The sequence below is a fragment of the Melospiza georgiana genome, chromosome Z (genome assembly GCF_028018845.1).
Source record: "Melospiza georgiana isolate bMelGeo1 chromosome Z, bMelGeo1.pri, whole genome shotgun sequence".
Classification (NCBI taxonomy): Eukaryota; Metazoa; Chordata; class Aves; order Passeriformes; family Passerellidae; genus Melospiza; species Melospiza georgiana.
In genome coordinates, this window is record NC_080465.1 from 21,933,095 (window position 1) to 21,948,939 (window position 15,845).

Genomic DNA, 15,845 nt, shown 5'->3' on the forward strand with positions numbered 1-15,845 from the left:
CATCCCAAAGCCTCATTTGGGACATGCCACCAACTTCTTTGCTGTATTTGTTTTCCAGGCATCAGCTCAGGATATTAGAGTGATTAATCCACAGAGTGAGATTGAATTCAGACCGCTGAGGTGAAAAGGAACCCCTCTGCTGAGGTTTCTGCATAAAATATGTCAGCCTGGGAGCCAGATGACATAGCATTTTCAGCTATAAACTGGTGGCCTAGTCCTGGAAGGGAAGAGCTGTGTAGCTGGCTATAGATACTCTGCTTTGAATAGACTGGGTCTGTTCAAGGCTGTAAGGGAATATTTCCATCCACTTGAAGCGCCTTATCCTGAAGTGCCTCAGTGAGACACCAGGAATGGGCAGATGCAAGGCAGCACAGTGCGTGCTGGAGAAAGCAGATCCATTTCTCCCATGCACTGGAGAAAGAAATTGTGCATTTGAAGAAGATAACTGAATTTAGTCCTTCCAGAAGGCTCATAGAGGAGATGCCTTGGCCAAAGCTGAGCCAGTGTCCTTGAAACAATTTTTTATTGTCTGCTATTAAACAGGCTGAGAAAGCTGACATGACTAAACAGACTAACACCTACCTTTCCAGTCTCTCTGCCTCCTTTTAGTATGTCCTTTCTATATGAGACTTTGCAGCAAACAGACCTTTGTCTGCTGGTCTCAGCATTACTGGGTTGAGTACTGAATCATTTGCACAATCCATATGTGCGCTGTCTGCATTTCTGCAGTCAGGACAGTGCCACTTGAGCAATACACCCAAGAAAACATTTAATATAGCTGGTAAATAGGTTAAATACTGGAGAAGTAACAGATTTCTTTCTAAAGATCCCAATAATTTCAAAATTAATCATCTGGCACTGTTCAAAGACTGGATATCTCCCTGCATAAGACAGAATAAATACGCTACAGGGACTTGTTTGCAACTAAGACGATACCTTGGTTTTCCTTTTATTTTGTCCATAGCTTCTGGAAACTCTTTCCTACAGCATTCATTTAGCCTTCAGCACACTTAATCTGAAATTGACTTTGCCTGCCCTCTAGCAGAGTTTTTAAATGCATGAATAGCACTGGATAGGATAGGTCAGCATTAAAGCGAGACCAGCAATCTGATCAAATTTCTGACTTACTCTTGTTGCCTCCAGCAACACTGTCTACACATCCTGAAAATTACTTTCTAAGGGGCTGCACTTCAATGCACAGTTAAAAAAAAAATAAATTAATTAACCTTCTTGACTTTTACCTTGCTTAGGCTATTTCCCACTTCTAGAAGAGTCTTTTATTTCTCTTGCAATTGAATGGAAACCAGAATGTAACTTAGCTCCTTCAACTGAAAAAGAAACCAGACAATACATTTCGACAGGATTAAGGCCTTTATGTTTCTTTTTCTAATTGCAGTTTCAAGTGAAAAATTCTTAGAATTGCAGATATGTTTTTGAGAGATGTTTTTAATGAAGAAGTTGGAACAAGGAAGCAAGGGACTTTCTGTTTCATTTAGTGCAAATTAAGGTAGGGAAGCAATAGGGTATCAGTGGTTTAGAGCAGCCTCCGCCATTATGTGACCTTGCATGGGTCAAATTGTTGACAGAGATGCAGATTTTAGTAATTATAGCTACACAAATAGTATCAGATATAAGTGCTGCTGGAGTCCTTCTTGTGAGACGGGGTTCAGAAATTGTGGGGAACAGAGGTTGTTAATGGTGAAAGCAACAGGTATGGCCAAGGGGAAAGGCATGCCACTGAAGAACTGTCTGCATGGGTCTATCTTCAGCTTTCACAGTGCCTGTCCCTGATTCAGCTTTCACAGTGCCTGTCCCTGTGCAGGTGGACCACTCCTTTCCTTGTGGCTAACATTGGAGCGCTTCTCTGGCCATATACGCCAATTTGTTTTCCATCTATGAATACCTGCAGAGAGATGATGGTCTGTGAGAGCCTAGCTGAGCCTCTTGGCTGAGGCATGGCCCATCCTATAGGCCATGTCACAGAAGTGACAAAACTGGCAGTGCCAAAGTGCAACCTGATAATTACTGCCTATCCTTGCAAGACAGCCACAGCACACCTCGAAAAACCCAGTTTACCAACTCCCAGGGTCCTATGGGTCAGCAAGAAAATGTTACCTGGTCTGCTGCTAATCCCTCTGCGGGGACAAAATTGTTGTCCTCCACAGGGGAAAAGCTGCCTAGGTTGGGATTAAGTGTGGCAAAACAGGAACAACACTTTTCTCAGAAGGTGCTTTGGCTGCAGCCACCTTGAAGTGGAGCAGAGAAGTTAAGTTGAGATCTCAGAGAAAAATTAATGGGCAAAAGATCAAAAGGCAAAACTTTGTCCCCATCTGAGTGTAAGGAACAGTTTGTTGTTTTCTAGTGTGCTTTTGTTGTCTGAGGTCATCACTTAGGTGGTGTTTTGGAAGATGAGTGTGTTTGTACTCAGAAGTGGCAAGGATGCAGGAATGCTCTAGTGAGCACCATTCAGATGTGGCACAGGCCTACTGACTGGCCCACTGCCTGGGAGTCATTAGTGGACAGCCATATAAACATGCCCCAGTCAATGAGTTAAGTCACTCTTTCTCCATTTGTAGAGTAAACGAGGAAAGTCTTCTGGAAGCCTACTGCTACCAATTGCTGAAATCCATTGTCATTTTTTTTCTGCTGTGGAGGGTCTCAGTGCCAGAAGAGAAGCAGACCTCTCCCTGCAGTGTGACAGACTGCCTTACTGACCATTTAATTTCACATTTATTTTCCTCCATTTATTTTCCTGTGTGATCCTCCTGATCACACAGGGGTAACTTCTGTCATGCTGTTTCTGTGCATAATTGTTTGCAATGGACAAGGAACTGCTGCTTCTTCAACAGCAATCTTCTATCTAATGAAGCTGGATAATACAATAGTCCCACATGTTTTGTTCCTCCTTTTACTAGCCCTTGACATGCAGCAAATGTGCTCCTGTTAATGTAGGAGACAGAAGAGATGAGTACTTTGCACAGCCCCTCTAGAACTGGCTTTCTATTAAATAATTAAAGCACTTGTCCTGTCCTGGGCCACTGCACTCTGGCTGCTGCGTGTAGGTGTTAGGGAGATGAGCTCCATATGTGAGCTCAAAGCAGAGCTGCAAGTCCCATCTATTCAGCCCAAAGAACTGTGGTGCTGTCCCTAATAGCTGTGGGACATCCCTAAGTGTTAGAGCTATGCTGAATTTTTGCTCTCTCTCATCAGCAAGAAATTTATCTCACTCCAATTCAGTTATGCCTTCAGAACTGTTCCTGCCTTTCTTCCCCAAAGGTACTAAATACTGACTGCTGGTCAGCTTCTTGCCCTAGTCCACATGGAGAATTACTCCCCGCAGAATTACTGGTAGTCAACAGAAAATGAGAGCAGCAGAGAGATGATTGCCTCCTTGCCTTTGAAGCTGGTCATGGCCTCTTTCACATGCACTCTAGAAAGTCATCTTCAGACATCATGGAACACGACCAGACTGTATTACTGAGCACTCCAAGCAGCTTTGTTGTCTTTCACCCACCAGCAGAAATATTTTCCTCTCTCTTTCTAGAAATGGCAATAGGGTCAGATAGATTTATTTTCTGGGGTAATTTCAAGTACTGCGACATTGCATGGGATTGGTATTTCATACTTCAAACAGGACATTTGCAGCTGAAACTTCCTGCAGATTAGCTGAGAGAGAACCCGAAAGCATGGTAACAAACTTCAGCTATAACAAGGTTATGTACTACATAGCACTGTGATATTATCACTGTCACTTATTAGTACAATTAGCAATCCTATTTTTAATACCAGGTGTTGAATTAGTGACTACTATTAGCAACACAGTCACTCACAATCTGCCAGACCTTTGCAGCTTTGTGAATGAAGGCAGGGAATATACATTACATTTCGAGGGGCTTCAGAGTGCTCATCCGCAAAACAAAACTGTGGTGCTACTGAGGCTAATCAGCACATGCAAATCAGGGCTACAATCCTTGTAGAAGGTTTTCTGCTCCAGGGCAAATTAATACTCTTCAAAGACCAAGAAAAGTAGTGAAGCTTCTCCTGGGAAGGGCAGGGGTGAAGACTGTATGCATTTAACCCTGTTCTTTTCATTTCTATGTCAAAAGCGAACAACTTTTTTTTTTTTTTCTTTAGGGATGAACAAAAGCTATGAGCATTAATGGCTCATAGGTAGGATTCTTTTTCCCCAGCTACTTGAGAGATTTTGCACTTTCCCAAGCCCCTCCTCCAGAATCTGACTTCAGGCATCTTGCTTGTTTAATGCAGTAGTGGAAAAGGCTGCTCCAGAGAGGCAGAATTCAGCATATACAATATAGGTAATTTTGTACTTGGACTGAGTAAAATATCTTGGTGAGAGAGATGGTGAGATAGCTATACTAGCCTCAGTACAAGACTGAGAGTTAGGACCACTATGTTTAGCCATAGAGATACTTCAGTAATTCCTAGAAATGTCATCTGTTAAGCACAAGTCTAGCCAAGTAGCCCTGTGGCCAGGGCATGCTTGGCTCTCTGCTGTCACTGCTATTTTGCTATCAGCAGCAAAAGGGATGTCCTGTCCAATTAGAGGGATACCAGCTTGCAAAATCTGGAGGACTCTCACAGAGACATCAACTTTTGGAGTTACCAAGGAGTCCTCTGTGAGAGCCAGCAGTTGGACAAGCGCAGTTACGTGCTTTTGGCAAAATAAATATCTTGCATGGGCAGTGGATAATATCCTGCATGTTCTGGATACATAGGTACAATGTTTATCTATAGGTGAATGCAACAGCTGGTTACAAAACTGCAGTCACTGGACATTCATGTCATGATCAGATGTACAAGGGAGAGGTTCCATGTTGGTAGTGGGTGAGACCATCTGCTGCTGAGTGCTTTTTGTGCCCCCAGGCTTTGAAGGATGCTAACCCAGCCTGCAGGCTGCAGGTTTCCATTGCATTTAATCATCTCAGCTCCCACCCACCACCCCTCCAAGAAATCAGGGAAAACATTTGCTCTTTGGTGCAAGAGATTGTTCAGCTTCTAAGTCACCGGATGCCTGTGTTCTGAAGTAATTCTTGCTACCATAGCTGTCATAGCAGAGTATTGACACAGTGTCTGGTTTCAGGCCAACTCACAGAAAGTCAAGCTGTGCATTTGTTTCCTCCCTTGGGCTGGAAGGAGCACTGCTGCTATCCTGAGTGTCTCAGCCTCCTTCAGGGTGAAAGCTCTGGCTAGGTGACTTCAAGCCGAGGGTCTTCCCTGCCAGAGTGGGAGCACTTAACACCCCTGAAAGCGAGCTGCAGCCAAGGATGGCTGACCTTTGGAACCTCCACACGTGCCAAGGGCTTGACGCACTTCAACGCACTCAGCGTCTGTTTAGAGCAATGCTCTGAAATACTTCTGGAACTCCCGGGCACCCAGGCCTCTGGGTGACAGACTGCAAGGGGGGGCCGAGCCTCTGCTCTGAAATTCAGCATCATCAGTTTCCAGAGGCAGTATGGTCCATTTCCCACCACTGCAGTTTGAGATGAAGAGTATCTTGCTCAGTGTATGCGAGGAAGCCAAATATGGACAATTTGGCAAAGCTGTTTGTCTTTTACTTCTCTTCTATGACACAGAATCTCAGAGCGTCGGCTTTGTTATTGCCCCCACCCCTCCCCATCTCTTTTAATTTTTTAAAATCTAAACTATTTGGTGCATACGTATGAAAATGAGGTGGGAAACAGACAAAATCAGCTCTTTTAGATCCTGAACCAAAAATCTTTTCTAAGAGCAGCCAGGAAGTTCGTGCTGACATTGATGATGTGATCCTGGTGTAATAACAAAGAAGGAGTGGAAAGCATGCAGTTCCCCTGCCGCTGAAGGCCTACTGCAATCACCTCGGGACCAAGCTGAGAGCTGCTCTGCTGCTGAGCCAGTACAGCTCTTGTCAGTCAAATGCAGTTGTAAGACAGAAAGTGAAGTTTGCTAAAAATACCATGGTTTCCATCTTAAGCCCTAAAATGGCAATTTTAACTAATTTTGAGAGGCACAGAAATAATTAGATAAGCTCTGGACTGTATTGGACAGCAAAATAAAGAGCTGTGTGTAGGATCACTGTGATAATGATCCTCTTACCTGGACTTTATGTTACGTAAACTTCCATTCTGTTACATCAGTAATAAGAGTTTGTAACTGGCCATGCAAGTTCTATTTGAAGGAAGCTGGCACTTGGAAATGAACCTAATAGGGTTACTACATAAGAGTTCCTTTCTGCTATTCCATTGATATGACCCAGAATTTGTGATTTAGTACCATGACAACTGAGAGGTTGATTATAAAAACAGACACAAGATAGCTGTAGTCTGCCAGTTCTTATTTGGAGTTTTATTATTTTCAGCTTTATTTCATAATCATTAGCCATCAGATAAATACTGCACGTTTTAGGTGTATATGATAAGATGGTGTGTGCAGATAGCTAACTAAGTTGACTGAATTACAGGGCATTTTTAATTATTAAAATGGTTCATGTATCACTAGGATTATTTTGTTTTCTGGAGCATTGATTAGGGGATGATTTTAAAACAGTATGCTGAATTTCTTGTTCCTGGATTTATACAGCCGCATTCATCTAAGTCATCTTTATTTCCTAATTGGCCTTTATTTTTGGATTACTGCTTTCACAGCACTAGTAGTTCTCTTTGCTTTTTCTAGGAATGCTGCTCTAGCCACAGGTCTTCCCATACACATGGAGCACAGGTCTTCTCATATACATTACTGTCCATTTCTGTGGAGGATCTGACTCACCTCACCCTCAGCTTTGGGCCCTTGAGGGTGAGGAAGGGGGCACAAAATGGGAACATCCTGAGAACCAGAATATGGGACAATAATTGCCCTTTGGAAATTGTCTCTCTTTGCCACATATAGAAGGCCCAAGACACAATATTTGGGAATCTTTAGTGACTCTTTTTTTTTTGTTTGGGATTGAATCCATGGGTCTAGGGTTATTTCAATGAAATGAGAGGCACATGGCCACCCCTTACCCTAGCTGGAGTCCCCTCAATCTTCCACCTTGCCAGTCCCTTCTCAGCTGTGGTCCCGTGAAAGCTCCTCTGCAATCAGTGACCCAGCCTGTCCAACTGGGGAAGAAAGAGGCATTCCCTTTCTGTATTTTCACAGCTGTGCAGGACAAATACCACCCTCAATTTTTTCCTCTCTGAGGTGAAAAAGTGTTTTCTCTTGGATGCAGGCAGTTTTGCAGCTGCTGAATGGCCTTGTTGTGACATTTTTTCCTTTCCTGTCACCGAGCATGCACTGAACATCAGGAAATCATTACAGAAAATTGAGAGACTGTATGTGTGTGTGTACACATAGAGAATGCATAACCCAAACTGATGCAGTAATGTGCAGGGTAAGTTAAAATACCTCCCACACAATATCTGGCTTCTGAAGAATGGCTCCAAATTGGCCATTACCAGAGTAATGACTTAATCAGTTGTTAACAATCGCTGTATTCCCTACCAACTGATGTGCATACAACCTTGCAAAGACTCCCTTGAAACCTCCTCTGCTGCTGTCATCAAATGAGCTGGCCTTATTTCAGGTGTTTGCTATGCACTGCTGCCAGGGTTCCTCTCTAGTTCCTAAGGCATTACATCCAGTGCAGGGAACTCCTGCTATCCCCAAGGCGGGGAAACCTAAGTGGAAACTTAGCAGCTGCCATTTACATTAGAAGTCCGGTTTCCAACTAAAGTTGGTGCTTGGCTACCTTCTGGAGTTAAAACCTTAGAGAGTAAGGTCCAGCTTTCAAGGAAATTACTCCATTCATGCTGAAGGCTTTGTCTCAGGTCTTGACAGTCCCTGCGATGCTTAGAAAGTGCAGCACTCTAAATACCTTCTGGAGTCACCATATTGTGCCAACCCCAATGACATGGCAACTTTTCCAGATGTGCATTGGTCTGATCTTGTTCCACCTCTTCTTTGCTGGAAGATGTTTAACTGCCCTTTAGTCCTTGTCTTTATGTGTGGAAATGGGGACATCAGGAGGACATCAGTGATTTAAGACATTTCTACTGGCAGCTTTAGTCTGGAGACATGTGAAATAATTTTTGCAATCAGCAGAATTTTTCTAATGAGAGCTACTCTGAAATAACTCCAGCAAAAGGTCGTAACATCAGAAATCCCTAAGGCTCCATTTTTATTTTTTTGGAAGGTAGAATGAGATTTAGCCCTGAAAGTGCCATTGTCAAGGATCTGTTGTCAGTAAAGAAGAGTTATCAGGCTCATAACCTAGGCACAGTCCATGTTGCTTTGCTTCTGCTGCACAGGTTAATCATCACTGACAAATTGCAACCTCTCAAGGCATTTGAGATAGTTTTCTTCCCATCAGTTGTAACTGAGACAGAGAGAATTAACTTTGGGAATGCATTCTCCAAATCATGTGCTCATAAGTGGGTGGAGTTGGCATGCTAAGAGCATACCCAGCTGTGGGCTGCAGAAATGAGAAGGGTTTGCTTGATTTTCCTGTAGCGCTCCCTGACGCCATCTGCTTCCAGACCTTGTGGAGAAGTGCAGAGGCAGAAGCTTGGCAGAGAAAGCCAATAGGATAAAGACAGCATGGACTGACAAACAACTTTTGCAAGGACAGACACTTGGGACACACAAGGATGTGTTCCCTAAAGCCCTATTGTTGTGTATCAAATGTGCCATGAGGTCCTTGGCCCTCTTGACTCTGAGTGGTTCTTATGGTACTTAATTGCTTTGGAAATTGTCTACCTCCACTTCCATGTGTGAAAGGACAGTGGGAATGCCTGAGGACAGGTCTGTCCTCTCAAAGCAGTCCATTTCAACATCCTGCAATGGAAGGACCATCCTTTCCTCCATTGTAGCACTGTGCCATAATGTGCTAGCTTGGGGCTGACTGTGAGGTGACAAGGCCATATACAGCAAAGACATTCAGGTGAAGCAAATAGCCAAAGATCCAGCCTTCCAGCCACAGGATCCCTCCACATGAAAAAGATAGCAAAGTTGTCTGAGGGAAACTGAGATCAGACTGGACCACGAGGTCTTTACTCTCTGTGTTGAGAACCAGGGAAGAGGGAGAGTGACAGAAAACCCTTGCCAGTCATTTCCTACCTCCCTGTCTCTGTTTCTCTGTCCCTCCCTCTGTCCCTCCGTCCCTCCATCCCTCCCTCCCTGTCTCTGTTTCTCCGTCCCTCCATCCCTCTGTCCCTCCATGCTCCCATTTCTCCCCATTTCTCCATCCATTCTCAGTTTGGCATCTCATTCTGCACCCACAGGTAGGCCTGGGAGCGCTAGCCCTGGGAACAAATGGATGTGAAACACATCCAAGACGTTTTTACTGCATTCCTCTCTCCTCTGCTCATGCCTAGATTTCCTTCTCTTGTTTAATGCTCGTTAAGAGCAAATGGCTTTACATGCTTATATCACGTAAGCACAGACAGATCAGATATCTGGCTTCCTTCTTTCCAAGTGTGGCAGAGTTGGAGAAGGGTAAGAGCAGCACTAGTATACACAGTATTTCCAATTTATACAATCTCCACATGTTTTCAGTTCAGTTATTTCCCACATCTGATATGTTTTTCATGGATTTAGTAGTCCTCATTGGATTAATGCCTAAGATCTGGCCCCCACCATGAACCCATGGAAACTTTTACAATCCACAGTCCCTTGCACCAAGTAATTCTCCAATTTTCTTCCCCTTACATGAAGAGCTTTCTGGGAATATGGTACCCACGAGTTTTGATTGATAACTCCATTTCTTTTACTGGAACAGGTATTAAACATCCAGTCCTTTCTTACCTTCTACAAGATAAGTATGTTTCAACAGACCTTTAATATCTTCTCTCTGTGGTCCTTTCTTTCTGAATAATGATATTCAGCCTACCCAGTGCTCCCCAGACCTCACCAGCTCCAGGTATTTTTTCACCTGGGTTGCCCTCCAAATCCTTCCCTGTAATACTATTTCTATCCTGAAACAAGAAGACCAGGACCACTCATTATATTTACAACTGGCACAAATAATGATTTTATACAGTGGCATGGTGGTGTCATCTAAGAGTTCCCAGTATCTGCTTTGCTTTATTGACTGTTGCTGAACAGTGAGGTGACATTTTTGTAGAGCAGCCTCCCACAGTCCCAAGACTGTGTCATTTCCGCTCCCCCAACTCCTCCCTCTCCCCAAACCCCATCCATCTTAAGTAGTAATGGTCAGGGTAGAGCTAATAATTCTAACTTAAGAAACTAAAAATGTTTGTAGGAGCAAGAGTGTCTGCCAGAGACCCCCACAGGGATGAGTCAGAAATCTCAAGGAACAGTGGCCCACAACAATAGAACAAGACCTTTACAACAGTGTTTGGATACAGAAAGATGGTAGCTAGTGACCTGGCACAGTCTGCTGAGCAGCTGGGCCAGGACCACACATAAGCAATTTAATCCAGCACCTCTTTTACTGAAAATGAATAACAAAACCTTAATAAATCAACAATTACTTATTGCTGTATTTGGGGTAATAAATTCTTTAGTTTATCAGTAGCTTGTGGCTTCCACAGCATGTTCTTTGAACAGTTTGCCTTTCAGTTACATCCCCTTTCTCTCCTGAACAATAAATTAGCATTCATTTTTTTTTAAAGGAAAAGAGGGGAAAAAGAGGATATATTACAATTTTTTTCAAAGCAAAAGGAAAAATGCAACATCTTTTTGACATATATCTTAAAATAATATGAGGATAACTTTCTCTGAGTGTTAGATGCCTATGCATAAATAATAAAGGATGTTATGTTATTTACAGTGTTACACAATAAACTAAGAGCGTCTCATTTAACACAATATCCATAAAGACAGTAAATAATGAAAACATCCACATATGTACAAGACATATTTACAATAGAATAGAGAATTACAAATGATGATAATTGGCCATGTTCTTTGTCTGCCCTTCTCTGCAGCATTTCATAGGTGCTTTTATGTTTCTTACTAGAAGTAAGACCCAGGTAATGGTAAGTAGCCACACTGCAGGGCCAAGAAGTGCTCAACAGGCTGAGAGGTGTGTCCTTTGAGGAGACACCAGTTTGGTATCCTGGATGCTCAGGAAACTGCTTGCAGTGTGTGTGAGAGAAGCAGGGAGATGCAGCATTGTTGTTTTGGAGTACTGGAAAGAAGGAGCTTTCCTGTTTCCCTGATAAAGGCAGTGATTGACCTCTTAAACCTGGGTGTGTTGGGGTGGCTCAAGTGAGGAAGGGAATAACTGGGCCAAAAGGAGGGAGCAGGCTTTTCTCTGTTGCATAAGAACCTGTATGGAGCTGTAATGATTTACACCCCTTAAATAGGCAGGCTGTACCAGGTTGTGCACAACATTATCTAGCTATACACTCTTGAAAGAAACCTTTCATGTTGGAACAATTCCTGCATATAAACACATACACAGGAAAAACTCATGGCTCAAACTAAATGACATGGAAATAAACCAGGACAATCTTAACAACTCTGCCACCACTGGAATATTTCCCCCCTCTTTAAAGTATGTTTCTTCTTGCCATGACTTTCAGCCAAAGAACTGGCAAGCATCACACAGTGATGGCTCAAGGGTGTTGGGACTGCCTGGCTCAAAGGTCTGAGAAACGAAGCAAATATCCCCAGCAGGGGAGCTGGCCTTTTCTGTAGGCACTTGCTGGCTCTGCTCCATGCTGCTGCAGCCTCCAGCCCCTTGGCCAGCAGAAACTGGCTGCAGCCTGCCAGCAGCACCTGTGGCCAGGTAGCCTCACTAACTTCTGGGCGTGGACCTGACTGGTGTGAAACACGCTCACAGTGTGATAAACACAAGCTGAGAGGTGAGGGTCGGTGAACTCTTCCCGCTTCTGTGCGTGCCAGGCCAGGGCAATTCCCGAATTCACTGCTGCATGAATTGTGCCGTAAGGCTGGGTTCTTCACAAAGATCTAAGGGCTTAGGCAGCCATATCCCCAATTGTATTTTCTTGTTCTTAGGTCCATGTGAAGTCTCCAGCCTAATTTCATGCTTGCTCTATAACACACTGTTATATACTCTGAGGGGTAGGAATATCAGGAACTGCACAACAATTTGACTTTGAGGCACTGCAACACAAGAGGTGTGACATTTTCCCCTAGACCTATTCCAAACAAATCTCACATGTACAGCTCCCAAGTATGGAATTGCTCCTTCATTTTGTACTGTCCCTCCACAATAACAGTGTTAGTAGTCAAATAATCTACTCAACATCAAGGCTTTTTCCCTTTCCATCCTCATTAATCTGTCTGGGCTATTATAGATACTTAAACGAGAGCTGGCCTTGTGGTTGATATATGCTGGAGGAGTTTACAAAAGACCTGTCTTATAATCTCTATTCTGCCACTAAGATGGGTGATTTTGGGGCAAATCTCTTGTTTCTCTGCCATCCTTTTTCTGTCTCATCTGTCCTGCAAGGTCTTTGCAGTGTCAGAGGCCTTTCTGAAGGGAAGATATTGAAGTGCCCAAGGAAACTCAACAGTGCAAATCTTTTGGAAACTCGTGGCCTTCATTAGGAAAGCCCACCTGACCCTCTGTACTACTGAGTTGCAGAGTTACTGGAGAGATGGATATTCTGCTGTATGGGATTGCAGATAAATAGGCATGACTAAAGGGATGAAAATGAGAATATGGCGTATAGAATTTGTAGAGAGCTTTTGTTTCAGTCTGCAAAGGCAAAGTGTGTTCAAATACACACAGGGAAAAATGGCAAAGAGGACTTAAGTCCAGACAGTATGTATTTGCCATCTTCCACAGATTTCTCAAATAAGCAGTGCCATTTCAGCCACCACATAGCCCAAAGCTGTGCTAGTTTCCTAGCCTTTTGGTTCTACCACTGACATTCTAGTGGACAACTTTGTTTCCTATACTAAGGTGTTTTTTTTGCTCTTTTTCTGCTGAATCTGGTGTTCAGGTAGACTCACTTGTGTTCTTACTAATGTGATATGGTTATTTATACAGTGAAGAACTCACTGATTTTTGTCATCCCGGCAAAGATCTTCTTTTGCTATACTTTGCTTTAAGCCTCAAATCAAAAGGACACCTTGTTCAGCAAAACTCTTAGGCACATGCTTGACTTTTTGCATGTGCTGGATGTGTCAATGAGAGTCTAGCACATGCTGAAGGTAACTTTTGCTGGGATTAGCATAAGCATATGCTTGAACAATTTACTGAGTAGGGACTTTTTTGCAGGTTTGCATCTCACAAATTTTCCTTGATGTATTTCTCTTCATTTAACTAGGACCAGAATGTGGCCCAAAGGATGAGTGTAGTTTGGCTGAAATTATTTTTGTCTTGACAGGGCTCTTATTTAGAGCTCAGTAATACCTGTAAAACACATGTTCTCATTTTCAGAATCCCCAGAGTCTAGGAAAAACATTTGTTTTCCACATCAATCCTGAGTCAATGCTGTGCCAACTGAACACACAACAAAAAATCAAAAGTATAGAAGAGGCAGAGTGACCCTGACTAAATTGATAGGAATTCAGTGCAAAAGAGTCCATTTGCTTCTGTCTGGATGGATGCATCTAATCCAGCACTGACAGCATCCTTGTTCATTACTAGTCAATGACTTCAAGACTGTCACTGGCTATATAAACACTGATATTAAATAGTCACACATGGGTTACTAGGGCTGTAACTCATATGGTGTGCTTGCCTTCATAAATGGGCCCTGCATCAGCCTTGCCTCTCTCAACCCAACTAATGGAGTCAGTAAAGGTGAGTGGAAATAAACTCCACACATCTGCTTTGTCCTTCCTACATGCCTATACTTTTTAACCATTCAGCAAATCATGTTCTTCTTCCCTGAAAGGCCTTTCTTTGTCCAAGAGTAAGCCTTACTCCAACAGCAACTCTAACAAGGTATTGCTAGAAGGTTGTCAGGGTTCTTTCTGAGGAAGGAAAAAAGGGGAAGAAAATTGAGTGGAAACAAAAGAATAAGTAATGTATTAGAAATCAACATTAAGAAATAGAGGTGAAAACTGATTGCACTTTTATTAGTGGCATTTGTTTTCCAGCTAGATCTCTTCCTTGCTTGATTACAGATACCTATTATATTTGCCCCATTAACATAAACTAATATAAATGTTTTCTCTTTTTTTTTTTTTTTTTTCTTTTTTCTTCTTTTTTTTTTCTTTTTTGTTTGAATAGAGTATTGGGTTCAAAGCCTCAGCTAACTTAAACCCATTTCCTAAGGGATAACTAGAACAATTAATATCTGGAAAATAATGAAATGGCAGCTCCTAGTGATTACAAGCTAACCTCTGATTAATAATATATTTGGTTTAAAATCACAGTATTACTTTCTTTCTATAAGTAACATTACTTAATGCAGGTTGGCTTTTTTTTGTTTGTATGTTTTTTGTTATCCTGCTGTAATTAATAGTAGCATGCTGTTGGACCTACTATTATCCCAGTGCTCAAAGAAGCAAACCTTTTGGCTGGCAGAGAGCAGACAAAACTCATCTCATATACGGAAAGCAAATAAAAGTTCTCATATAAGAAACATTTTTTTTTTCCTTTTTTTAAATATTTTTTTAAATCTTTTTTTTTCCTTTCTGACTCAGTGTGTGTGTATATGTGTGTTTTTCTGGTGGAGTAGGGTGACAGTGCCATTACAGGGCTTTCTGATTTCGAGACTCTACAGCAAGCGACCAGAGGGACTTCTGCAATTCTTGCAAATCATACATCCAGTCATTATAATGCCGTGCACAAAAAAGCTAGGACAACTGAGGGCTAAAAGGTTTTGCAAAATACTATGGGACAGCCATCATTGTAACTGTACAAAACTTGCTCTCAACTTAACATAACATAAAGGCACCATTGATATCTTTCCCCATTTTTGAAATACTGTAAAAAATTGCTACATATGGCACATAACACATTTGTACATACGTATATTTAATTTATAAAAGTTTTCTTCCCCTCCTGTTTTCTATCAGCGGAATTGCTAAAATAAAATAAATTGTTTAATTTAAAGGTGGAATACTTCATTATATAAAATAAAGTTTTACATGTGAATCTATGTGTTTTACGTTTTATACAGCAATAGGGTCTTGGTTAGCTATCACACTGGACAACCTTGCTTGTAACTCTTCAGGTGTGGAGAAGCGATTTGCCGGGTTAGTCCTGGTTTCAGCCAGCCGGAAGGCAGTGGCTGGCTCCAGACCGGCTGCCCCGGGGTTCGGTATGCTCAGGAATGGTGTATCCTCACCTATTCTTTCATCTTCCGTTTCGCTCTCAGAGCTGCTGCTCTCAGAGCTCGTGTCAGAGTCCACTTCCACCCTGCTGGAAATGTGGCCGTTGGGCTTTGTTCTTTTGACCCTCCGGCTGTTGGTGAGTTTCTTTGGAGGCTCCTGTGCTGGTTCGTACTCCTGCGTGGTCTCGTACTCCTCGTCCTCCACGATCCGCAGAGGACTTGGTGGCAGGCTGCTGCTCTCATGGGTGGCATTGTGGTGAAAGGAGTTGAATTGCTGAAGGTGGTGCTCATACTTCTCATGCAGCTGCAGCGGAGTCACCAGGAGCAGAGGTCGCTCCTCTTCTATGAAGGGACTCACCGCCACGGAAGGGATGGAGACGGTCAGGCTGGAAGCCGGGGGTGACATCGTCGAGGGGCGGGACTTGGGAGAAGTTGGAGTGTGAAAATCAACGGGTGACATGCGAGCTGGTGTGGTCATAGCTGAGACATACCTGAAGAAAAGAGATGGGGACAGGTTGTGAGCGCAGGAGCAGTGATGACCTGTAAAAACAGCAGCTCACGTGGACTGGGAGAGAAATGGCAAGGATTCCCTTAAGATCCCCAGCATCCTCACACAGGGCTACTAAGGAACCTTTCCTGTTCCTATTA

General features: G+C 42.9%; 1 protein-coding gene across 4 annotated transcripts in view; it reads right to left on the reverse strand.

The window, feature by feature from the left end:
- Positions 1–9,161: 9,161 nt before the first annotated feature.
- Positions 9,162–15,845, reverse strand: part of NRG1 (neuregulin 1) — a 103,107-nt gene continuing 96,423 nt past the window's right edge. For all 4 annotated transcript variants that reach the window (XM_058043960.1, XM_058043959.1, XM_058043958.1 and 1 more), the window contains one exon: positions 9,162–15,688. In XM_058043960.1, the coding sequence (XP_057899943.1) occupies positions 15,037–15,688 (652 nt within the window). In that variant the 3' untranslated portion in view covers positions 9,162–15,036. The remainder of the gene's footprint in view (positions 15,689–15,845) is intronic.